Genomic DNA, 25,836 nt, shown 5'->3' on the forward strand with positions numbered 1-25,836 from the left:
TGTGTTATCCTGATTGTATTTCCATAATACTTGAATTGTTTTTTTCTGACTGCTTGCTGTGTTTTCTCCTTGACCTGGGAACTCTGGAATTTGACTACAATATTCCTAGGAGTTTTTCTTTTCAGATCTCTTTCAGGAGGTGATTGGTGGATTCTTTCAATACTTATTTTGCCCTCTGGTTCTAGGATCTCAGGGCAGTTTTCCTTGATAATTTCATGAAAGATGATGTCTAGGCTCTTTTTTGATTGTGGTTTTCAGATAGTCCCATAATTTTTAAATTGTCTCTCCTAGATCTGTTTTCCAGGTCAGTTGTTTTTCCAATGAGTTGTCTTCTATTTTTTCATTCTTTTGGTTTTGTTTTATGATTTCTTGATTTTTTCATAAAGTCATTAGTTTCCATCTGCTCCATTCTAGTCTTTAAGGAATTATTGTCTTCAGTGAGCTTTTGTACCTCCTTTTCCATGTGGCCAGTTCTGGTTTTCAGGGCATTCTTCTCCTCAATGGCTTTTTGGAGTCTATTTTTTAAAGTGTTATTTTCTTCAGCATTTTTGGGGTCTCCTTTAGCAAGCAGTTGACTTTTTTTGCATGATTTTCTTGCATTGCTCTCATTTCTCTTCCCAGTTTTTGCTCTTCTTCTCTTACTTGATTTTCAAAATCCTTTGTGAGCTCTTCCATGGCCTGAGACCAATTCATATTTTTCTTGGAGACTTTGAATGGAGGAGCTTTGACCTTGTTTTCTTCTGTTTGCATGCTTTTGGTCTTCTTCTCACCAAAGTAAAATTCTATAGTCTGATTCTTTTTTCGGTTTTTGCTCATTTCCACAGCCATTTACTTGACTTTTGAGCTCTTTTTCAAAATAGTTTTCTGCTTCCAGTGGGGATGGGGGGTGTACTGTCAGGCACTTGATCCTTCCACAGTCTGTGAGCCTAGAGCTCCAGAAACAGTAACTGCAGCTGCCCCTGCTGCTGTTCTAGCTGCCTAGGGTTCCTCCCCCTTACTTCCCCCTCTGTCACCCTGGGACCGGGGCTAGACCACTCCACTCTCTTGCACTAGTCCTACAGGCTTTTCCCACTGACCTTCCAATTTATCCTCAGTGTTTTGGAGTCATAAAGTCTAGAAACTACTACCAGTGTGAGAGATTCAGTCTCCCCAAGGCCTGCTCAGGTCCCCTCTGTGCACTCCCAGCCCACACTCTTTTGCACTCTACTCCCAGCGTGGTGCGATAGACACTTCTCAGCAACCTTCCAGGCTGTCTTGGGCTTGAGATTTGCTTCACTCTGTCATTCTGTGGGTTCTGCAGCTCCAGAATTTGTTTAGAGCCATTTACACTCTAGAAAGGCCTCACTGTTACTCCACTATCTTGGCTCCCAAGAAACACTTTTTTTTTTTTAACACTTACTATGTTCTTGGCAGTGGACCTCAAGATGACCTTGAGGTTGTAAAGCTGAGTGGGAGGATTTCTGTCTGTGGAAATGGGGATGTGTGAAGGAGAAAGACGTTGAGACAGGAAAATGAGGAATTCCATCTTGGAATTTTAAGTGGGAAACAGAGGTGGGCCAGCCGGGGGGGAGTGACCAGTGGGCAGGACAGGACTGGAGTTCTAGAGAGGACTTGTGAACAGATCTGTAGATTTGCCAGTCTCCTGCCTTGAGCTGATGGAATCCATGGGAGTTGATGAGTTGCCTCTAGGAATTCTCAGTACACTTTTGGGGCTGGACCTGGGTAATGACCCCATACAAGAGACTACTAGTAAACAACTAGATGAGAGACCTGGGAGATGTTTCTTGGCAAAGGTGGGGTGCTGGGGGTATGGAAAACCCTGTGTGTAATGGCAGACTTTTTTAATATGACACCTACTATTGCTGAACCTTTCTCCCCTCTTTTTTATTTTTGTTGTAAGGGATAGTTCTTTGGAAATGGTGGGGAAAGGAGGGTGTTGGGAAATTCAAGAATGTAGAAAGATATCAGTATCAATAGAGGAAAACGGGGAAGGAGCAGCGTCAGCCAAGGGAGGAGACAGGGTATCCAGGAAGAGGGGGTTGTGCCTCTGATCAGAAACTAGAGAAAGGCTGGGAGGTTGAAACCAGTCTTCCCACTGTGAGCCTGGGCTATCTCTTCCCCTACCTTTTCTTTACCTGTAAAACAAAGGGGTTGGATGAGATGGCCTTGAGGGGCTTTCCTGCTACAGCCCTGTGATTCTGGGTTAAGACAAGGCTGGCTTGGCAGTTAAGAGCTGGTAGCTTGAGACAGACAGACAGAGAAGAAGAGACGGCATGGAGTGGGGAGAGAATGGAAAGACAGAGAGAAACAGAGACAGGGACAGAAAGAGAGAGAGAGAGAGATGGAAGGAGAGAGAAAAGGAGAGACAGAGAGGGACAGAAAAAGAGAGACAGAAAAGGAGAGAGAGAGAGAGAGACACACACACACACACACACACACACACGGGAAACAGAAAGAGAAGAAAAAAAGACATGAGATGATGGGGCCAGAGATCTATTGTAGGGGATTGAGAAGTGAGTGAATGAAGGTGTAGGCATTGTGTGTGAATGACTCTCTAGTTCAGCATGAAAGCAATAGGTGAGAGGTGAGACAGGGCCTTATCTTGAGGAAGTAGCTAAATCAAAGACTGGCTTGGTTTGGTAGTGAGAGGTGAGGGGAAGAAAGGGAGGGAGGGACCTGAGCGGGCTTGCTCATAGGCCCTGGGGCATATAAAAGAGCCTAGCTAGAGGAGGAGAGTGCTAATTGGCAAGATAAGCTGATATAATAATAAGTAAGGATAATCATCTGTTTTAATGTCTGTTTACAGAATACTTTACATCTATTCCTCCTCTGGATAAGTGGCTTAGTGGATTAGGACTGAGTGTTGATATTGAAGTTAATTAGGAAGACCTGTGTTCACATTCTGACTGTGACACCTACTAGCTGTGTGGCCCTGGGCAAGTCACTTCACCTTTGACTGCCTCAGTTTTCCTCATCTGCAAAATGGGAGTCATAATGACTCAAGGTTTTGGTGAGGAATAATGTATGGAAAGTGCTTTGCAAATCTTAAAATTATATATAGATGTTAGTAATACTCATGTTAGGTACTACAGATATTTGGGACAAAGGGGACAGGCAGAAGGGCTGGAGCAAGGAGAAGGGATTTCTCAGAGGCAGGAAAGTGCACGGGGATGGGATACTGTATAGTGTCAAGCTTTTTCAATACGTTGGTTAGTTTTGCTGAACTTTCCCCCTCCTCTTTCTTTAATTTTTATTATGAGACAGTTCTTTGAGGGGTGATGGAGGAGGTGAGGAGGGATATGTTGGGAAATGTAAGTGATATAAAAGCAAAAGATATAGATAGAAATGTTAATTTTAAAATGAACTGGGAGGGAATAGTGTAATGGAAGCCAATGGAGGAATGAGTTGGTCATGGTAGGTAGATGAGTGGTCAAGGGGATGGGAACAGTGCAGGGGACACTGGTATGCACAAGTGTTCGTCCTTCGTTGCTGAAGAAGAGCACGCCATCAGAGAAATGATGATATGACTTGCACTTGACTTTGTTTTGAGTGAGGGAGGGCTGTGCAGGTCACCAGCCTCACTTTTCCTCCAGAGCCATCTGAATTCAGTGACCAGATATTCATCAGCATGACTGGGGATGACCCAGGATGAGGCAGTTGGGGTTAAGTGACTTGTTCAAGGTCACACAGCTAGTGAGTGTCAAGTGTCTGAGGTGAGATTTGAACTCAGGTCCTACTGACTCCTGTACTGGTGCTCTATCCACTGCACCACCTAGCTGCCCCCTAGCTGCATTGGTATGCAACACGGCATGTAAGGCCCTAGTTTTTCAATGTACTGATGGGCTTTGCTGATTTTTTTTTTCTTTTTAAAAATTTACTTTAAGGTATGACTCTTCGAGAGGGGGGAGGAGAAGGGACACAGGGGAAATCTAGGTTATCTAAAAACAAAAGATATAAATAAAATCTATTTTAAAAAAGGATGACTTCTTTTTCCAGCAAAGGAAAAGTAGACAGGTGAGAATGTAGTGGGATCATGAGGTATGGAGCAGGGGAGAAGACAGAGGGAGCTTAGGCCTTCATTGTCTCAGTGAAGTTGGAGGTATAGATTGCTAGTAGACTGGGAGGGTTGGGCTTTGAGAAGACTAAGGAAGAGACAGAGAGAGACAGAGAAAGAGTTTGTCCATCGCGGAAGAATAAAGAATTGTTTCACCAAAATGAGAGCAAGATTGAGATGGGATTTATAGGATTTGCTTGTCTCACTTCCTCCAGAGTAGAAGCAGAGATAGGTGGGCAAGAAACAGTGGAAATCCAGACTTTCTGCATCTTGTGGGCCTGCAGAGGCAGCCGACTGAAAGAATTCCTTTCCCCTTCCAATGATTCTTCCTATCCAATCCCACAGGTGGTATGCAGGATTACAACTACATGTGGTCCAATTGTTTCGAGATCACGTTAGAACTGTCCTGTTGCAAGTACCCACCTGCTTCTCAGCTTCGTCAGGAGTGGGAGAACAATCGGGAATCTCTCATCACATTTATTGAAAAGGTAAAAATGCACCCTGACCCTCTGGTCTCCTTATGGAAATAGAGATTTATCCTAAATGGGTAAAAACAGATCCATTTTATCACGTACTTCTGGGGATTGGAGCTTTTGGTGAATGTAAAGAAACAAGATTCAAGTAGACCTCTCTAAGCCGGGGAGTCTCCAAAGAAGGATGGTGGAGCTGGTGCCATATGGAAGCCCTGTTGATGTTGACCTGCTGAAGGGAAGTCTGGGGCACCCGAGGGCATGGGGAGGAGGGCATATCACAGCTGATTGAAATATTTAAAGGGCCACTCTGTAGAAGAGAGAGGAGGCTTATGGTGCTGGGCCCTACAGGGCAGAGCAGAGAGTGAGTGGAGCCGAGGAGAGCAGATTTCAGCTTTACCACAGGGAAACCTTCAAAGATTTACAGTTCTCTGAAGGTCTGCAAGTCAATGTTGGAGTGGGAATTCTGGTTCAGTTAGTATGTGCTTATTAAGCACCTACTATGTATCAGGTGCTCTGCCAAGCCCTAGGGATGAAGACAAGAGCAAAGGGCTGTCCCTGCCCTCAAGAAACCTACCCTCTAATGGGGAAGACCACTTGCTGGCAACTAGACACAGACACTCTTTGGGTGTTTCCTCCTCCTGCTATCCCCCATGCCTGCGGTGCTATCATCCCTCCACTCTGACTCCTGACTCAAACCCTGCCTCCAGCAGGAAACCTCAGCCAGTCCCTCTGAATTTTAGGGCTCTTCTTCTTTTAATCACTCCCTAGGATAAACATCCTGTACATATCTTGCTTTCTACATATTTGTTTTCCTGTTGTCTTCTGCATTCGTGGAAGCCCTTGAGGGCAGGGACTGTCTTTGGCCTCCTAGGTGCCTAATAAGTGTTTGTTGATTAAGTTGGAAGGAATCCACCGAAGGAAGGCACTTTATTTTAAGAAGGTTTGGGAAAGGCTTCTTTAGGTGGCACGTGGAAGAAGCCTGGGAGGTGGGGATGAGGAGGGATAGTGTTCCAGGCTTGGGGGTAGCCAGGGGGAATGTGTGCAGTCCGGAGAGGGAGTGGGCAGGCTGCGTGGGCTCAGCCGGCCATGGAGGCCTCCTTCTGTTCAGGCATTCTGTGCATTAAGGTGCATTCATGGTACACGAAATCTAGTGTACCTAGCACATAGTTCCCGGCAGTGTTTACTCTGCAAACTTTTAACTGACCGTTGGAGATAATAAGGCTATAGTAGTGGCCATGAGAAGAACAGAATGCCTCTTGTGTCTTTCTTTTTTTCATTATTTATTTCCCATGCTTCTTTCCGAGACCTTTAAAAATGAATGCATTTGCCCCATTTGTCTTCCTCACTTTCTGGCAAAGGTTGTGGTTTTCTTGCTGTGAATAGCAGGTCTGACCTTAGGTCTTGTTTGACCTTTTTTTGAAGGACTTGGTCGTTAGAGGTGAAATGGGCTGTGACTTAATGAGTTTGTATTTGTGTATTTATCTTTTGTATTATATCATTTTCATTTCCAAATATATTCCTCCCACCTCTCCTATCCAGAGAGCCATTTCCTGTAACAAAGACTGAAAAAGAAAGAGGAGGAAAAGAAAAGGAGGGAGAATGTAGTTGGGTAAAAATATCCCAAACATGGAGAACTGAAAGAGACCTCAGAGACTGTTGCATCCCACTCCCTCATTTAACAGATGAGGAAACTGAGGCAAACAGGGTCACACAGCTAGGAAATGTCTGAGACCACGTTTGCTCAGGTCTTCCTGACTCCAGGCGCAGTGCTCTATGTCTTACACCACTTAGGGCCTTTGGTTTAGGGTTATTTACAGCATTTTCAGCTCCTGTCTTATAGAAAGTCCATAGTTTTGGACATTATTGGTGGGAAAAAAGGAATTTCAGAAAAACCAACAAACGCGTAGTCTTGCCATTCAGTTTGATTCAGCAGGCATTGATTAAGGGCCCTCTTTGTGCCAGGCACTGTGTTGGGGTACAGAAATGAAATCGTCTTGACTCTTAAAGAGCTTATTGGGGAGGATGAGGAGAAAACTGGGGTGAACAGAGTTTAAGTCACTTACTTATGATCCGTAGTCAGGATAGATATGAACCCTGCTCTTCTTGACTTCTGGGCGGAGACTCTATCCTCTGTGCCAGATATCTTTGTGACATAAAAGATTGGAGGCAGAAGACTGTAATTTAAATTTAAAGAATCTGAGACTTCCATAAGTATATATTTACATTTTATTTTAAATGCTGATATGGACTCGATTTTTGAGGAGACCATAACTCTGTTGTCTCATTTTAGAAACTCATACCCTTCAGACATTAGCTGTGTGACCCTGGATAAGTCATTTAACTTCAATTGCCTCTCCCCTACCCACCCCTGCCAAAAAAAAAAAAAAAAGAAGAAGAAGGAATAAATTCATACCGTTGTGGGTAGTAGAAAGGTTGGAGGTTCTCTGGTCGAGTCCTTAATATTTTTCAGATGAGGAAAACAAAGTTCAGATATGGCAGAGCCAGGACCTGAACCCGTCCTTTCTGACGCAGCATCCAGGACCGCACACAGCCTAGCGATTAGGGGAGGTTAGAACAACCCCTCTTCTCCCCTCCCCTTCAGCTTCCATGTTCCTTTGTTCCCTCAGGTCCACATTGGAGTGAGAGGATTTGTGAAAGACTCCACATCTGGTTCTGGCCTGGAAAACGCAACCATCTCGGTGGCTGGCATCAACCATAATATCACAAGCGGCCAAGGTGGTGATTTCTACAGACTGCTTGTTGCTGGGACTTACAACATCACGGCAGTCTCTGTTGGGTAAGGCAACCTTGCTTTGAGCAGGAAAAGTGCCCGTAAATTGTTGGACTGCTTGGTCTGATCGTCAGGTGCCTGAGAAAATGTTCACTGTGTTGGCTGCACCTGATCTTCTCATGCCTTAGTGTCTGATCATTCTGTTCCCCTTGTGAGTGAGGACTTCTCAGCCAGTTGGCCAATAGAAGGGCTGGCTAGAATGTCATTCCTGGCTTTCTTTGGAACATGATTCAGGTGTCACCTTCCAGGTGAGGTCTTTCCTAATTCTCCCCCACCCCTGGTACCTCTGATGGAGGCACTCTCTCCTCCCCTGAAATGAGTCGATACTGGCTTTGGACGGCATCTGTTTTGTGTTTGCTGACTGAGGATGTGCCTGTTTCCTGAGGGCAGGCCCTGCTTTGGTTTTTGTCTTTTTATGCTCCAGCGCCTAGCGTAGGGCTTGGTCCATTGTTGGCCCTTTTGAACATGCTAGTTGAATTGAAAGGAATTTTAGTGGCAGGCTTGTGAGAAAGGATGGCTTTGAAAAGCTTGAAAATAGCGACAGCCATGTGGAGTCATTCCTTCGGTGGTGATGGCGTGTGGAGTCAGAGGGTGCAGCAGGCTGCTTGCTAGAGCTGCCATCTGCTTTCTCTTATGTGAAGTGAAAAAGCTCCCTCTTTGCTGGAAAGGCTTCTGGAAGCTTCTTTGGGCAGGATTTTCTTAAAAATCCTTAGTTTCTTCTCAAGCTTTCTTCTCTTTGGCAACAGTATTGGAGCTGACAGTGGAGTGAGGAGACAGCAAAGAATTGGCAAAAACCTGCCCTCTCTTTGAGTGTCCCAGGGTCCTAAACATGGTTTAGGAAAGAAAGAAGGAAGGAGGGAAAAAGGGAGGGGTTGGAGGGAGAGAAGGAAGGAAGGAGGGAAGAAATTGAAAGAAAAACAGGAAGGAAGGAGCGTATTAGGTACCTGCCAAGTTCTTTCCCTGTCTTATCTCATTTGATCCTCACAACAAACCTGGGAGGTAGAAGCTTTAATTATCTCCATTTTATAATTAAGGAAACTGAGGTAGAAAGAAAGCTAATATCTGAGGTCAGAATTGAGCTTGGGTCTTCCTGACTCGGTGCCCAATGCTCTATCCACAGCACCACCTAATGGCCGCTGGGCAATCCCCAGATTGGTTCAGTGAGCTGCAGAATTTGAAGAACTCGTGATGAAATGTAGACTTGTGGAAGGCAGGCAGTGTTTCAGGAACAAGTAAGCAGTGATTGTATTCTTCATAACAGAAAACCGTAGCTCTAAGCTGGATTTCCGATGTGGAGATAAGGCCCATGGAGGTGAAGGGATTTGTCCAAAGTTACATTAAGTATCAGGAGTGAGATTTGAACCCAGATTCTCAGTCTCCAGAGCCAGCTCTCTTTCCACTATGCTGTGCTACTTGTCAGGCATAGTGCTAGTTACTAGGGATACAAAGACAGACACCAAACAGTGCTTGCCTTCAAGGCACTTACATTCTTGAGATTCTCTATTTTTTGCAGTTCTTTCTATTGGAAAGGACACCAGTGGTCACCTTGTGCCCAGACGATAAAAGCAGAAACTCAAGCCCGTTGGTCTGTAGCTGGTGTTTTAATAGTTTCTCTAGTAACCAGAAAGGAAAAGGCCTCTGTGCTTTTCTAGCCTCTAGAATAAGGGTCAGAAGTGGGGGGACCCAGCCTCTAGACCAGGGATTCTTAGCCTTGGTTGTGTCGTGGGCCCTTTTGGAAATAGGCTGGTGAAGCCTTGGACTCCTTTTCAGAAGATTATTATTAAATGTATAAATAAAATAAATAGGATTGCAAAGGAAGACAATTCAATTGAAATATGGTTCTCAAGATATTTTTTAAAAAGCAAGTTCACAGGCCGCAGAAGGTACTCTGCTCTAGAGCCTACTAACTGAAGTGCTTTGTTCTCCCATGTCTCTGCAGGTACATGCCAATGACAGTCAGTAACATAGTGGTACAAGAAGGTTCGGCCACAGAGGTGAACTTCCTGCTCCGGCCCACAGTGATCCTCTCTGTGGAGCCTCAGACAGCAGCACCCGGTGTGGCCCCCATGACAGATGCCCCCGAGACTCCCTCCTCCCACCAGCCAATCCAGCCCCAGGATTTTCACCACCACCATTTCCCTGACATGGAGATTTTTTTGAGGAGGTTTGCCAACGAGTACCCCAATATTACCCGCTTGTATTCATTGGGGAAATCTGTTGAGTCAAGAGAGCTTTATGTGATGGAGATATCAGATAATCCAGGTGTCCATGAACCAGGTAAGAGGCTTGGTTTTGGAAAGTCTAAAAAGCTGGAGCCTGATGCCCAATGGGGAAATTGAGGCTCACAGAGGTTAAGTGACTTAAAGGATCCTAGATCTAAGGGCAGGAAAGGACCTCAGAGGCTGCTTGGCCCAATGCCCTTATTTCACAGATAGGGAAGCTGAGGCTTACAGTGGTTAATGTCATTAATTTGGGTTAATGACATTAACCACTGTGATGCCGGAGACAGGGTTTGAACCCAGTTTCTCTGACTTCTACAGGCATTGCTGTTCCCACTGCACTACTCAGTCTTTGGAAAAGAGCTCCCCCAAACCAACTGCTGTGTATTGCATTGATTGGTCCAGAAAAATCTCCTGATTTTCTCTGTACTACATGAGAGACAGGTTGGCTCAGTGAAGAGCACCACCAGCCTCAGAGTCAGGACAACCAGGGCTCAAGTTTGAGGGCTTTGTGACCTTACACAAGTCACTGTACCCCTTTAATGCCCCCAGCAATTCTCTTAGAATGTAAACAACAGGGAAAATGCGGACCTCCATTGGCAGAGGGAGTCCTTACTGAGAGCTCCATACAAAGGTGGAAGTGTAAAGGGTATATGTATGTGTGTAGGTATTCATGTATCCATCTGTGTATGTGTGTGTCTACCTCTTTCTGTCTATAGATCTATCTCTGTTTGCCTCTGTCTCTGTCTAAGTTTTATTTGCCTCTATCTATGGATGTCTCTATGTCTTTCTCTGTGGTTCTCCGCATTTCACTGTCTGTAATGTATACATATGTTTATCTTGTACATATGATACATGTGCTCTGGTCCATATGCCGTGTGTCTCCAGTGTTCTGTTTTGAGGACATATGTTCTGTGTGTGCATACCCAGAATTTCACACCGGCAATGTAGCACATTAGATATTCAATGCGTGTTATTAACTGGTTTCCTTCCAGGGAAAAAAATGTCTGCTTTCTCATTGCTCCAGTTGCATAGCTGCTATCTATAAATACCTGTGTTATGTTTGTGTCTATGGAATACACACACATGTAACTGAAGCAGAGAGAAGTGACTGGAGAGAAGAAAAGTGTCTTAATGCTCACTGGGAGTCTAATGTAATATGCTCCATGTCTCCAGTGTGAAATTAGACTTTTAGAGCTAAATATGGGTATTTTTGTTCTATGGAAAGATTGTGAAGAGGTTGCTTTCCACATCTATGGAAAGACTGTTTTATAGGGAGAGGAGTATTTCTTTTTCTTGGTAAAGAATAAAAATCACAGGATAGCTTCATGTTAAATTATTACTTTGCCGCTCCCCCCCCCCATCCCTACTCCCCAAGGGTGTTAATATGTTTTTGGAGAGTAATAGTATTCATTGTGTTTAACGCTTAGGATGGCTGTGAGTATTGGACAAATCTTTAATCTTCAAGAACCAGTGAAAACAGATTCATGTTGCATTTTTGGTGTCCAGGTGAACCGGAATTTAAATACATTGGAAACATGCATGGGAACGAAGTTGTGGGCAGGGAACTGCTGCTGAACCTCATCGAATTCCTCTGCAAGAACTTTGGGACGGACCCGGAGGTGACTGAGCTGGTCCGTCACACCAGGATCCACCTGATGCCCTCCATGAACCCTGATGGCTACGAGAAGTCTCTGGAAGGTAATGGGGATACCTGGGAGTGAGAGTGCGTGTGCATGCGCCTGTACACTTGTGTTCCTGCCAGTTTCTTCCTTCCAGGCAGCCACTGACCTTATGCTTCAGGGGAACAGACTAATGGGTTGTTTATCTTATGGTTGCCTCCAAATGGTCTTTCCCACTCTGCTGAAGTATGCTCAAAGGCACCTGGGGGATGTGTTTCTCCCAAAGACTTTTGAACCTGCTCAACTTTTCTGCGGGTCCTTCCCCCCAAAATCTGCATGCACACATATATACACAGTGTGCTATATATGTATATATACATACATATATACATACACACAGGTACACATGTGTATACATATTATACATCTATTTTTTTCCTGTCTTACTTTTAACTGTAACTCTTCATTACAGTGTTGTGGTTACTATATAAATTGTTCACCAGGTTGTGCTCATTCCACTCTTTATTGAGGTAGACAAATCTTCCCAGATTTCTCTGGAGCCGTCCCACTCTTCTTTTTTCATAATGTTCCTTTACATGTATTTCCATAATTGGTTCAGCCATTCCTCAATTGACAGGTGCCCCTTTCATTTCTAGTTCTTCGCTGCCACAAAAAAGAGCCGCTTTCAATATGTTTGTCCACATGGGTGCCCTTTCCCTTTTTTTTTTAATGTCTTTGGGGGATGGGGCTGATATAACTGGAGTTCTTGCTAGACTGTCTTCGAGTATGTAGGTAGAGAACGGTTTGTTCCAAATGGTCAGCGGAATGATGAGATGTCGTTTCCACCCAGTGTTTGTGTGACTATGGCTGTCAGTTTGAATTACCTGTAATTAAGCAATAGCTTATTATAACTTGTATAACTGGATTTCTTTGCCCTTTAAAGTGTTTATTGAAAAGATGGGATCATTTGATCATAGACTTAGTGCTGGAAGAGGCAGACTTACTTACAGACACACAGCCAGGGAGTATCTGAGACTAGGTTTGAACTCTGGTCTTTTTTGCTTTCTGTCCCCTCTGCCCTGCTTCTTCTCTGAGGACAAGAGGGTATGGGGAAGGTGGCCAGTCCTAGTTTAATTCAGGCAATGTGCTGATTATAGACTACTGTACCCCTTGGCATCATGCAAGATGTTGACAAGAGGGGCTAGATTGTCACTGAAGACTTGTTCCCAGGTCCAGATGCCCCTCTCTGTGGAAAGCATTGACCTGTGTACAGCAAAGCCTCCTCAGTGAAATCTACAGCAGTGCAAAAACGATTCGTCCCAGGGGTTCCCAGAAGCCCATGGTGCACTGGAACGAGGACTGGCTTCCAAGTCTATAGACCTGACTTCCAATCCCCCCTCAGCTCCTTCCCTTGGTGTCCTCAGCACATCCCTTTTATGCCCTCTAATTTTCCTCTTCCAGAAAATTTGGGGGTTTCGCTGGATGACTTCTTAGATCCCTTTCAGCTCTCAGTCTTTGATCCTTTGAGTCAGGAGAGATTTGGGATCAAATCCCACCACAGACACGTAGTAGCCTGACTTTGGGTTCCTCATCTCTCACACAGGGAATTTGGTAATTCTAGCATAGACCTCAAGAAGTTGTGATAAGGATCAGGTGAGTTTTAATTTGCATAAAAGTGCTTCTGTAATCCATAAAACATTCAGCAGTCAGCTACGAATATTATTTACTCTAGAAAAGCCAAGTGAATGACAGGCACATATTACATAGCTTGTGACAAGGAAGCCCATTAAATGAGTCCATGAATAGGTGTATCTTGGACAGGTGCTACAGATGGACACTGTCCTAGGCCAAGAATTGAGTAGGAGGAAAGAATCAAGGGTAGCAGATGGGCAGAGAAGAATGGAGGGGGCAGTGAGGGTCTGGTTGGATCACATTTGGGAAATTAAGGTTATTTTTTACTAGTATATCTCTTCTTTTTGTATACATTTCAATTTCCCATTTCCCTCCCCTTGCCCTCACCCAAGAGCCATCCCTTATAAAGGAGTTATAAGTTATAACGGAGTGTGTTTTAACTCAGCCATGAGTTGTGGTCCCAACCATCCCCATCCCTGACTTTGTCACCCCTAGGAGACTCCACGGGCGTCGTTGGCCGAAACAACAGCAACAATTTTGATCTGAATCGCAATTTCCCAGACCAGTTCTTCCAGATCACAGACCCTGTGCAGCCTGAGACCACGGCCGTCATGAGCTGGCTGAAGACCTACCCATTTGTGCTGTCTGCCAACCTGCATGGAGGTATGCAGTGAGCAGGAAGGGGCATGATACTGGGAAGGCCCCCCCCCCCGCCCCATCCCCCTGGCTTCCAGCTTGGCCTCATCTACAGTGGGGCCTTTCAGTTTTCTTGTTCTTGGATGTAGAGTATCCAGATATCGATGCTGCATTTGTAGCAGTTGTAGAGATCTGACTGTACCTCTCTCGTCCTGCAGACCTCATACTGGTTAGTCCCCCACTTTTTCCCTCCTCAGCTGTAAATTCCACTAGGGCAGGGCCTCTTTTTTAATCATGGCAGAGTCAGTGTCAACATATCCCTTACACGATGTTCAACTGATTTAGTCATGGGACCTGGAATCACATGCTGCCTTTGTCACAGTGCCCGTTAGCAGGCTTGGGCAAGTCACTTTCTGGGTGTTTGTACAATGAAGGGATTGGAGTAGATGACCTCGAAGGTCCTTTCTTTCCTGTTCTGGAACTGGGATCCTGTGGTTTCATCCCAGCTGTGCTCTTGGATACCTCAGCAATATTCTTCAGCTCCTTATTAAGCGACAGTAATGTGTGTATGATAGTCTTATTAAGCAATATTAGTATGTATTTGTGTTGTATTATTAATATTGGTATTATTAAGCAGGATTCTTCAGCTTACTGTTAAACAGTGGTATTAGTAGTACACACATTCTATTTATTATCTTATTCAGCAGTGTCATATATTATATACTGTTACATTATTAAGCAGTATTCTTCAGCTTGTTATGCAGTATTGTCATTATATTAGCCTTACATGTAAATGTATATCATATTATTAAGCAGTATTGTTATATTAGTATATGTTAGCATTGTTATTATTTTATTATTAAGCAGTGTTCTTTGTCTTATTAAACAGTATTATTAGTATGTGTCATATGTAATTATTAAGCAACACTCATTAAGCAGTATCATTATCATTGTATTCATATTACATGGTAGTATTATTATAGTTGTATATTATTTGTATTAAGTAATATTTTTAAGCTTATTAAGTAGTAGCGTTATTCATAGTTCTATGTATTTTAAGATTGTTGAGTGATATATTAGTATATATTATTATTTAGTAGCATTCTTCATCTTATTAAGCAGCATTATCATATTAATATATTTTATATGCATACAATCAATTCTCAACTTTTGTGAGGTAATGTTCCTAGAAAATAATTCATAAGTATGTGAATGTTGATAATGGGAAATAAGGATAGGTTCCCACGACCCCTGAAAGCTATAATCTTTCACTCGAGATTGAGGAAAATATACCTTTCTGCATACAATTCCTTATGACAAAACCTTATTTCTGACAATACATGCTTATCTGAATACAGTAAACATGAAGTAACCCATAAAATACAGTACACAAAATAAAGCTGACAACATTCAGGACATTTTTTCCCTCTAGTAATTCTCTAGAACTCTGTGACCTTTTGTGCTAGCATCTCGATGGGAAAGAGAAAAACCAATGTTGATTTCAGAAAAACGCATGACATTTCATAACGCTTGAAATCTACAATCCCCTACCTAAATGCTTTCCTTCTTTTTGTGGATATAATCAATCACTGATTTGTTAACAAATTTGCAGCCAACAGCAGCTGCAGACATTCTTGCGTGAAGTTTATCGAACACCTTGATTTTTTTGCTAAACCATACTTTGTACTCTTGGCCTTAGAACCCAAAGAATTTGGACTGCACTTTGGGGGCATCATTGCCACACAAAACTTGAGTTTTAAAGGCAAACAATGAAAATCTTCAGCGAACACACAAGGAGCTCTATACGGTGGTAGGGCAAACAAGGCCAGTGAAGCACCTTGTAGGATGCCATACTGGCCTCGCCGCAAGCTGGCACGTGGCACATCTCTTTTTTCTTTTTTACTGTGCATAGTAGTGAATGAAAGTAAAAATGAGTTTACTAATGAAATCACACAAATGTTTGAAGTCGTAAAAGTTAAAGGTGTGAATGTTGAAGACTGATCCTGCATTGCTATTGTTAAGCAGTCTTATTATTATATTAGTACATGTTATATCATTAAACAGTGTTATTGCATGTAATATTATTAAGCAGCATGGTTAAGCTTATTATCAAGCAGTATTTATCATCATATTAATATATAAAAAGTATTATATTAGTATAAATGGATCGTATCATCATTATGAAGCAGTATTCTTAAACTTTTTAAACAATATTACGATTATTGTTGCCATGCTAGTATATATTACATTATAAGCAGTACCATTTTATGCTGTATTATTATTGAGTAGTATTCTTAAGCAGTGTTGTCATTATATTAGTATATGACATATTATCAGGCAATGAAATTATACTGTAATCTGTTATATAATAAATGTGCTATGATATTAGTATATATCATTATTATTAAGCAGTATCATTATCTTATTAGTATTATATATTAGTTACATATTCTAAGCCTGTTCTTAAATCTAAGCAGTCTTCCCTGGCCGCCCAGGTAGGACAGTGTGATGGGAGGAGAAGGAAACATTCAAAATAAGTTGATCGGTAGAAGGCAGGACATAAGACTCTGGTTAGGGCAAGATCCAACCTGGTAGGCCCAGGAGACTTAGCAATGTTCAGACTGGTGTGTCCCTCAGGGAGCGGTGAGAATGTCAACAGCAGCCTGAGAATTGCTGCAAGTCATGAAACTCTTGGGCAGCCACAGAGGGAGAAATCCCTGAGCTCCTGCCGTGGAGATGCTATTTCTAGGGTGGCTTTTAGGAGATCCTTCATGTACAGGTGAATGAATGGAAAAGCCATCAGTTGAACATTTACTGGGTGCCAGACACTGTGCTGCAGATCCTGATGTTTTCAAGAACAGACAGTCCCTGCCCTGAGCTTGGATTCTAGGGGGAAAGGCCCCACATTGAGGGGAGAGCTGCCCATGAAAGGCAGTTGTGTGCTGCAGAGGGAGTGAGCTGGGAGGAGTGCCAAGCAAGCAAAAGCAGCAAGGAGTGCAGGGAGTATGGAGGGAGCATGCCTTCCTTAGCAAGGCCCTGTATTTGGGGGGCCATGGGCTTCTCCTTGATCTTGAGGACAGCACCACCCTCCTCCCAATAGGGATCAGCGATCCCTTCCAGCTGACTTTTTGTTGTTGTATGTGGGCATCTCACACCCTGATCCTTTTGATGTCTTCCAGTGCCAGGCACTGTGATCACCTTGGCTAAAGCTTCTCTCCAGTCTTTACTATATGATCTGAATTGTGGCATGTGTTCATTACTTTGACCCTACCAAGTTGAGCAAGCCTGGAAGTGTCCCACTCCTCTGACTTCTCTGGCTCTGAATGAAGGTAGCTCATAGCCTCGACAGGATCTTCACCATGGCCACATGATGGCCTCTGGTGGGAGTGGGCTTTTTACACCAGTGGGGAGTGGTGGTCCATTGTGCATCAGATCAGCTGTGCATCAGATCAAGTCCATTCTTTTTTTGTGGTTCCCTGTAGGTTCTTTAGTTGTGAACTATCCGTATGATGATGATGAGCAAGGAGTTACCTCCTACAGCAGATCTCCAGATGATGCTGTGTTCCAACATCTGGCCCTTTCTTATTCCAAGGTAGGCTTCCATCAAAGGGAAGGGGTGCTGTAGAATTTAATTCCCAAATTTTAAAAGTCATATCCTTTGTTTAAAAAGTCATAGGATGATAAATGTAGAGCTAGAAGGGATCTCAGAGGCCATGTGGACCAGCCCCTTCATTTTACAGATGAAAAAACTGAAGCTCAGAGAGAGGAAATGACTTCTGAGGTCACACAGGGAAGAAGGGGCAGCTTCAGGATTTGAACCCATGAAATTTGATTCAATTCAGCACTTCCCCTCTCCCCAGGGGACTCTGTTGCCTCTGAGTAAATTAGAAGAAATGCCAAGCCAAAAGCTCCTTTCTGCAGATCACAAGATGTGCTAATCAAATGTTTTTTATTTCTTTCAGGAAAATTCTGAGATGTATCAGGGCAACTCCTGCAAGGACATGTATCCCGATGAGCATTTTTCCCATGGAATAACTAATGGAGCCAACTGGTACAGTGTCCCAGGTATAGCCCTCTCTAATAATCATCATAATTAATAATTATTAGTAATAGCTAACATGCAGAGCTTTTGTAGAATTTGCAAAGCACCTTAAATTTATTATCTCACTTGACCCTCAACAACCCTGTGTAGTAGGTGCTATTCTCATCCCTATTTTACAAAATTGGATCCATGATAAGAGTCAACACTGGAGGTTTGTGTACCCGTACTAAGGATGCCCTGGAGCTTCTGGGATGGAGAGGCCACCACTTCCCTTCTTTCACAGTGGCGGCTTCTAACATTTCTGACTCTTCTCTAGGTGGGATGCAAGACTGGAACTATCTCAACACAAATTGCTTTGAAGTGACGATTGAATTAAGTTGTATTAAATACCCTTATGAGAAGGATTTGCCCAAGTATTGGGAACAGAATCGCAGGTCTCTGATCCAGTTCATGAAGCAGGTATTGTATATGAGAGCCCAGTGGGGGACATTTCACCTTCGAGTGTGATGCTTGGGTGTTTTATGGAGGCTTGTTAACAGTGTTCCTTCCTCGTTATGAAAATGAGCCTAACTTTGAACTTGCTCTCTCCTTGACTACAATAGTTTTCTTTCCATTTCAATTTAATACAGAACATATTTATTAAGCTCTTTCTATATTCAAGGCACAATGCCAGATTCTGGGAGAACAAAACATTTCCTGCCCTCAGGGAGCTTAACATTCAACTTGCATTCTTACATTTGACCATCTGATGGTAATGACTGTTGTAAAAGTTCAAAATAAGGATGACAAGAATGATTGAAAATGAAGCTGGCCTTTGTAATAAACCATTATAAACAAGCACATTCTCCTCCCAGTAGTGGACAAAAAGTGTAAAAGCATTTCAGGGTCCGCCTTTGCCATCGCTATGGTAAGAACCACTGGAGGAACACTCCTGGAGACCAATGTCGGGCACTACCCTGGCAAGATGGGCCTGAGAGCACCTGAGGAAAGGCGTGGGAAAAGCACAGTGACATCTGGCTGGTGGACTGAAATAGTAGCCTATTGTCTGATTAAAGGCAGTAACCACAAAAAGAACTGCACACAGCAGCATCTAGAAACCCAAAGCCTGTCCAGTTCTAGATTCCTTTAAACTTCATGCTGAAAACAGAAGCCAAAGGGTTAAGGCACTAGAGGGAGTCAGAGTAACACCAAGAACAAATAATTTAGCCTCATTCAGAAACTTAAGAGGTTTGAGAAATACCCCCCATCCCTACGCCCCCACATTCCTTCCCTTCCCCCACAAAAAGACAGAGGAGAGAAAGACTTGGGAGGAAAAAGATGGATGCACAAGGAAAATCCACAGGGGATCAGATAAGAAACAGAAAGTTTGTGTGTTGTTTAAAATGCAATGAATGACAGAGCAGGTAGATCAAAGGTGGCTAGATCTAGCTTCTCTGAGAATCCTGGACAGCAGTGGCATCCATGGAGCTCCATCTTCATAGCTCCAACACTCTCTGAAGACTAGGTGTTGTAGAACCTAGTTGTAGATTCTAATTGCTGGGCTTTGTCCAGGTCCATCGTGGAGTCAGAGGATTTGTACTGGATGCCACGGATGGCCGAGGTATCCTAAATGCCACCATTAGTGTGGCTGACATCAACCATCCCGTCACCTCCTACAAAAGTGGAGATTACTGGCGCCTCTTGGTTCCTGGGACTTACAAAATCACAGCTTCAGCCCGAGGGTAAGTGAGTGGTTAGACAGAGGGAACATGGGCATGGGGGTGAGGGTGAGGATCAGTCAATAATCAGTCTATGTGCTAGACACTGTGTTGGGCACTGAAAATACAAAGGAGTCCCTGACCTCAAGGGGCTTACCTGCTAATGGGGCAGACAGTGCGTGCGCACATGCACATGTGTGGGTGTGTGTGTGTGTATGCATGTGGGTATGTGTTCATAATGCAGTGTGCTGAATTTGGGGGGATGCCTTATATGAATACTTATACATGGGCAAATGCTGTCCACATATGTATGTATGGGTTCCCTGCATGAATGTGTATTCATACACAGTTTGCGTGTGCTATCCATCACATAGAAGGAAGCCCCTAGAGGGCAGGTTCTATTTCAGTTTTACCTGTGTATTCCCAGCTTTAGGGAGCTTTGATAGCTTAAAATCGCCCCAGGACTTGGGGGACATCCTGTTTATGCAAAATATATACCCGGTAAATAAAAGGTAATGAAAGAGGAGGGCCTCCGTAGGTGGGGGGCAAGGGGATCCGGAAGGACCTCTTGTTGAAGGTAACATATAAGAGTCTAGGGACTCATAAGAGGTGGGAAATGAGGAGGTAGTGCATTCCAGGTGTGAGGAATAGCCTGGGAAAAGGCACAGAGGTGGGTCAGGATTCTTAGCTTTCTTAACCTCTCTTACTGAGGAGTACACCAGGCCCTCCCAGGGAGGTTACAGAGAGCCTTCTGCTGGAGTACTAGGAAGCAACTGTACTGTGGACTTGACTCCCCTCTAGTGGCAAAGGCAGTGTAATATCCTTGTTATTTTTTTATTTACAAGTTAATTTATTTTTTTAATGCACTGCTTATTTATTTATTTTTAGCATTCATTTTTTTAAAAAATGTGTTCAATAACTTTAATAAGTGCTGTAATAACTCTTTCAGCTGAATATTTTTCCTATGACTACTCCCCTTTCCATGAACTTGATTTTTTAAAAAATACTTTCATGTCCATTGATACCTTGTGTTTTAATATCACCTTGATTTCTGACTCCTCCCCTCCCCAGCCAGCTCTTATAACAAAGCATTAAAAAGAAAAGTTCATAAAACTAGTCGACACATCAGCCAAGACTCAGAATATGGGATGTTGCACACCCATCAGCCCCCACCTCTGCAAGGAAGGGAAGAAGGTGCATTTTCCCTGCTTTGTGACTCAGTAAAGCTTATTCTTGTATTAGAATCACACCATGCTCAGTTTCCTTTCCTTTCCTTCCTTTCAGTCTCACCCTGTCCCTTAGATGTAGAAACCTCTTGACCATTTTTGGGTGTTTCCTGCACTAATCTTTACTAGTTAGGGGCAGAGAACTCAGATGACATAGGGGAAAGGGGCATATTGAGAGATGGCCTGAGAGATGTGTTATTGAAATGAAGATATTAAATATGACATTACCAAAGAAAGTTCAGTTATTTGGGTTAATGTTTAGTGTTGTATCCAGTAAAGTAATGGAGTGATGGGAAACTGGCCTCAATGCCAGGAAGTCCTGGGTTCAAGTCTGACCTCTGATGCCTCCTGTCTGCGTGATGCCATCCCCTCTCATTGCTCTCCCTAAGTCCATTGAGAAGGTGTTGACCTGCATTGGTAGAGGGAATTTCCTCTCCTGGCAGTTCCCTTTGACCCAGTAAAACCATAGATCCTGTCTCATCTCTTAACATCCCTTCTGGTTGGAGAGGAGGTACATATTAGTAATCCAAATAAAAGACAGGGCTACCATTTTATTTCATTCTCCCCTTTTTGAAAATCTTTTTCTCCATCATTGGTCATAGATACAATCCTGCCACAAAGAACGTGACTGTGAAGGATGAAGGGGCGGTCCAGGTCAATTTCACACTCGTGCGATCCTCGTCAGATTCCAGGAACAAGTCCAACAAGATGAAGGAGATCATGGCAGAGAGTGGCACGAGCGACCCAACGACCAAAGAATTTGAGACATTGATCAAAGACCTGTCAGCGGAGAATGGCTTGGAACGCCTCTTACACAGCTCTTCACCCAATCTGGCCCTGTATCGCTACCACTCCTACAAAGACCTGTCCGAGTTCCTTCGAGGGCTTGTCATGAACTATCCCCACATCACCAATCTCACCAAGTAAGGAGCTCCTTGTGCTTGGCTTCTCAGTCCCCTGGAATATCCTCCTCAAGCTGAATAGAACAGTGCTTGGTGGTTCTTTCAGTGATGTTTCCCAAGCACTTATTAAGTACTTACTGTGTGCCAGGAGAGGAGAGAGAGAGAGAGAGAGAGAGAGAGAGAGAGGGAGAGAGAAAGGGAGAGAGAGAGAGAGAGAGAGAGAGAGAGAGAGAGAGAGAGAGAGAGAGAGAGAGAGAGAGAGAAAGTGAGTGAGTGAGTGTCAGGAAGACCTGAGTCCTAACACAAATTGGGCAACTCTTTTTCCCCCTCAGTTTACTCATCTGTAAGATGGGAAGAATATCTATAATGAAAAGGAGCATGGTGTAGCTCAGGGATCCCAGGAAGTCCCCAAAAGCCTTTTGAGGGTCCATGAGCTCACAACTAATAACACTAAGATGTTTTCATTTCTAATGTGATAAGTAATTTTTAAGAATGTAAAGCACTGTTGGTCGCCTTCTCAATAGATGAAGGAGAAACTGGAAGGAGAGAATTAGAAACTCAATTTAAAAAAAGTTAAAAATAAATAGCAAATTAACTGGGGGGGGGAGTGCAGGGGAGAAATATCATGATGTCATAAGACCTGTATGTTGAAGAACTCCTAGTGTAGTAGATAGTAGCCCAGCTTCAGACCTGGGAAATCTTGTTTAATGTAAACTGGACAAGTTACCATGTCTCAGTGTCCCGGCAGCCAGGGTGCTGGTCTGCACTGCTAGAGAGACTTTCCTCATGGGGAGGTCCCTATACCAGGGCAGCCTGTGCACCCCAGATGGTGCCAGAGAGAACAAAACGAGAATGAAGCAATCCCTGCCCTGAGGGGGCTTCTGTTCTATTTGGCTCATTTCTGTGCTGTCAGACAGCTTCCTAGGATGGTGGAGGGGGGTGGGGTCCCTTTTATTTGGCATCTACTGATAGAATATCATGATCCCAAATGCATGTTGGAGCATTTTGTTGGAAGTGATTCAGTCAGAATAATGTGCAATGATTGACTTGGTTTTTTCTTCTGGCTTTTGAAAGTTTGGGTCAGAGTGCTGAATTTCGTCAGATCTGGTCTCTTGAAATCTCCAATAAGCCTAACGTGTCTGAGCCTGAGGAGCCCAAGATTCGATTCGTGGCTGGAATCCATGGGAATGCCCCTGTTGGAACAGAGCTGCTCCTGGCCCTGGCGGAATTCCTCTGCCTGAACTACAAGAGGAACCCGGCTGTTACCAAAGTAAGAAGTGGGCTCTCTTCAGTTTCCCTGCCCTTCTCTGAGCCCTCTAGTTCTAGAACTAGGATCCTGAGTTCCAAGTGTAAAATGAAGGGTTGGCCTAGATGGCCTCTGAGGTCTGAGCCAGCGATCCCAATGATCAGTAGACGTCAAGGCATCCATTTTCACATCTTGGAAATGTCATCCTTTGAACCCATTATTTTAAAGGCATTTTATAAATGTAATATTATGAATTTGTGGGAATTTTCAGATGGATTTAATATGCATGAACATGTCTGTTTTAATAAATTTAATATGTATAAATTATTACATTTAATAAACTTTCAGCATTATCAGCCTTAGTGTGGTTTACAGCTTTAACAGCTTTAATCACCCAAGCTTTTGATGCCTGAAAATCTCACTAAAACTTTTAGGACGCCCGACCTAGAACCCTGGCTTTCGAACTCACCATTCCAGTTAGGAATGATGAGAGAAGCATAGGTATGAAGGATGCATGAATACATCAGGGGCTGCCTTCTCCATCCTGGGAACTGTGCTCATTCCTGAGCCTGTGAAGGCAAAAGCATGATGAGCTCCTCCCCGAACATACACGTATCTACATGGTAGACTTAGAGCTGAGAAGGACATCCTGGGCCCAGTCTTTTGGTACAGATGGGGAAACTGAGGCCCAGAGAGAATAAGTGGTTTGTGCAAGGTCACATGGGCAGTAAACATCAGAGGCAGATTTTGAGCTCAAGTCCTCTGACTCAACAGCCAGGGCTCTTCCCACTGTACCGTACTCCATGAGTTAAAGAAAAAAGAATCACAAAAATTCTACTTGACACCAGAAGAAATTGCCCCCCACCTCACCTCCGTTGTCTGACTTAGAGCCACCTTTTCTGTGGGAAGGAGGGAGGTGGAGGGGGGGTCGTGTGTCTGCTGGCCACTAGGAGAACTAACGAACTCCCTGGTGTTTGTTTGTGTTTTAGTTGATTGACAGGACTAGAATTGTGATTGTGCCTTCTCTAAATCCAGATGGGCGGGAGAGAGCGCAAGAGAAGGCCTGCACCTCCCCGACAGGGCGCACCAATGCGCACGGCAAGGACCTGGATACGGACTTCACAAGTGAGACGGCAGGGTGGGACTGAGCTTCCTGGGGCCATTTTCAGCCAGTGTTGGCCGTGATTCTTGTATCTGGAGAAGGCAGTTATGGTGTAAACCTTGAGCCTTTGAATGATAATGATGAACAATAATGTCCATATAATTGATATAATATCAATTATATAATATATATTATGTGTAATATATTATATGTAATATTATATACAATATATATCAATTATATGATAGCATCATATAATTCATATAATGTTCAATAACGTACAGCACTTTAAAAATTTTGAATATATGTGAACATATCACCTCATTTGAGGTACTGCAGGCAGTGTTATTCTCACTTTACAGATGGGGAAACTGAGGCTTTGAGAAGTTCCTAAGATGTCATTTAGAAATGAGAGAGACCTTCTAGGCCATTCTAGTTGAGCCTTTTCAGTTTAACATTTGAGGAAGCTAAAACCCAGAGAGATGGAGCAAATTGCTTAAGAGCACAAAGGTAGTCAGGATTTAAACCCAGATTAATTATTTTTTTCCAATGATCCACTTTCTCTCTCTCTTGTGTCCCCTCACCTCTCATTGAGAAAGCAGAAAAACCAAAGCCCTCCATGTGTGATTGAGCAAATCCAAGGCCCACGTTGGCCACATCCCCAAAAATATGTCTCATTCTTCCTCCTTCCTTTCTACCTTTGTTCCTTTCCTTTCCCCCTTCCTCTTCTCCTTCCTCCCTTCCTTTCATTTCTCTCTTCCTTCCTCTCTCCATCCTTCCTTTCCTCCTTCCCTCTTCCTCATTCTTTTCTCCCCACCTTACCTTCTTTTCCTCCCCAACTTCCCTTTCTTTCCTCCCTCTCTTCCTTCCCTCTTTACCCACTGCTAATTGATATGGATGCTTTCTTTGACTTGCCCCATTTACCACCTGGACTGGCCCCCTGCTCCCAGAGGCTCTCCACTTTGGTGCTGGCCTTGAACACTCAAGTCTCCTATAGCTCAGAACTCCCTAATTCAATCAGTCTCTCCTCCTTAGCCTCCCCATTAACAGGAATTACAGGTATGTGTCACCACTCTTGGTTAACATCCCACCTTTCCAGGCTTAGCATACTTTTTAAAAATTTTTTTAACTGTTTCACTTATTTTTAGATTTCAACATTCATTTCCACAAAATTTTGAGTTCCAATTTTTCTCCCTATCTCTCCCCTCCCCCCACCCCATAACACCATACATTCTGATTACCCCTCCGCCCAATCTGCCCTCCCTTCTATCACACCCCTCCCTTCCCTTTTCCCCATCTCCTCTATTTTCTTGTAGGGCAAGATAGATTTCTATACCCCATTATCGGTATTTCTTATTTCCCAGTTATAGGCAATAACAATTCTCAACATTCGTTTCTAATACTGTGAATTCCAACTTCTCTCCCTTCCTCCCTCCTCACCCATCCCCACTGAGAAGGCAAGCAATTCAGTACAGGCTATTTATGTGTCATTTTGCAAAAGACTTCCATAATAGTCATGTTGTATAAGACTAACTGTATTGCCCTCCATCCTATCCTGTCTCCCCCTTTGTTTTCTATTCTCTCATTTGACCTTTTCTCCCAAATACTCTTTTATGTTCTAGCCAAATAACCGTACTTATCCTTCTGGGTTCTCTGGAACATCTCCCGCCTCCATGTCTTTGCATTGACTCTACGCTCTGCCTGGCATGTCCTCTCTCCTGACTATCACCTCTTAGAAGCCCTGCTTTGAGGCTTAGCTCCAACCTCACGCCCTGCACAAGACCTTTCCTGATTGCTCCCAGATGCTAGTGCCCCCCATTTCTTTGTAATTACTTTGTTTTCTCTTTTTGCTTACTTGCATATATGTTGTTTTCCCTGATGGAGGTAAGATCTGTGAGGGCGGGGTCTGTCTTCAGTTTTGTGTGTATGTCCTCAGTGCCTAGCATGAAGCCTGGCAGATAGCAGGTGTTTAATAAGTGCTTGGTGAGTGAATGAATACATGTCCATTTAGCGCAGACCTGAGCAACTCACGCTTGACCCTTTTCCCTTCCAGGCAACGCCTCCCAGCCCGAGACCAGAGCCATCATTGAGAACTTGATCCAGAAACAGGACTTCAGTCTGTCTGTGGCTCTGGACGGGGGCTCTGTGCTGGTCACCTACCCCTACGACAAGCCAGTGCAGACAGGTATCTCTA

At 43.7% G+C, this 25,836-nt stretch overlaps 1 protein-coding gene across 1 annotated transcript in view; it reads left to right on the plus strand.

Annotated features, from left to right (window-relative positions):
* The window catches only part of CPD (carboxypeptidase D), a 73,205-nt gene that overhangs the window by 33,727 nt on the left and 13,642 nt on the right, over window positions 1–25,836 (plus strand). Inside the window, exons 3-15 of the mRNA XM_072639872.1 lie at window positions 4,400–4,542; window positions 7,155–7,324; window positions 9,258–9,595; window positions 11,047–11,238; window positions 13,287–13,454; window positions 16,910–17,019; window positions 17,390–17,492; window positions 17,786–17,928; window positions 19,021–19,190; window positions 20,995–21,315; window positions 22,369–22,564; window positions 23,530–23,665; window positions 25,696–25,827. Coding sequence (XP_072495973.1) covers window positions 4,400–4,542; window positions 7,155–7,324; window positions 9,258–9,595; window positions 11,047–11,238; window positions 13,287–13,454; window positions 16,910–17,019; window positions 17,390–17,492; window positions 17,786–17,928; window positions 19,021–19,190; window positions 20,995–21,315; window positions 22,369–22,564; window positions 23,530–23,665; window positions 25,696–25,827 — 2,322 coding nt within the window. The remainder of the gene's footprint in view (window positions 1–4,399; window positions 4,543–7,154; window positions 7,325–9,257; window positions 9,596–11,046; window positions 11,239–13,286; window positions 13,455–16,909; window positions 17,020–17,389; window positions 17,493–17,785; window positions 17,929–19,020; window positions 19,191–20,994; window positions 21,316–22,368; window positions 22,565–23,529; window positions 23,666–25,695; window positions 25,828–25,836) is intronic.

Source organism: Notamacropus eugenii, chromosome 2 (assembly GCF_028372415.1).
Source record: "Notamacropus eugenii isolate mMacEug1 chromosome 2, mMacEug1.pri_v2, whole genome shotgun sequence".
Taxonomy (NCBI): domain Eukaryota; kingdom Metazoa; phylum Chordata; class Mammalia; order Diprotodontia; family Macropodidae; genus Notamacropus; species Notamacropus eugenii.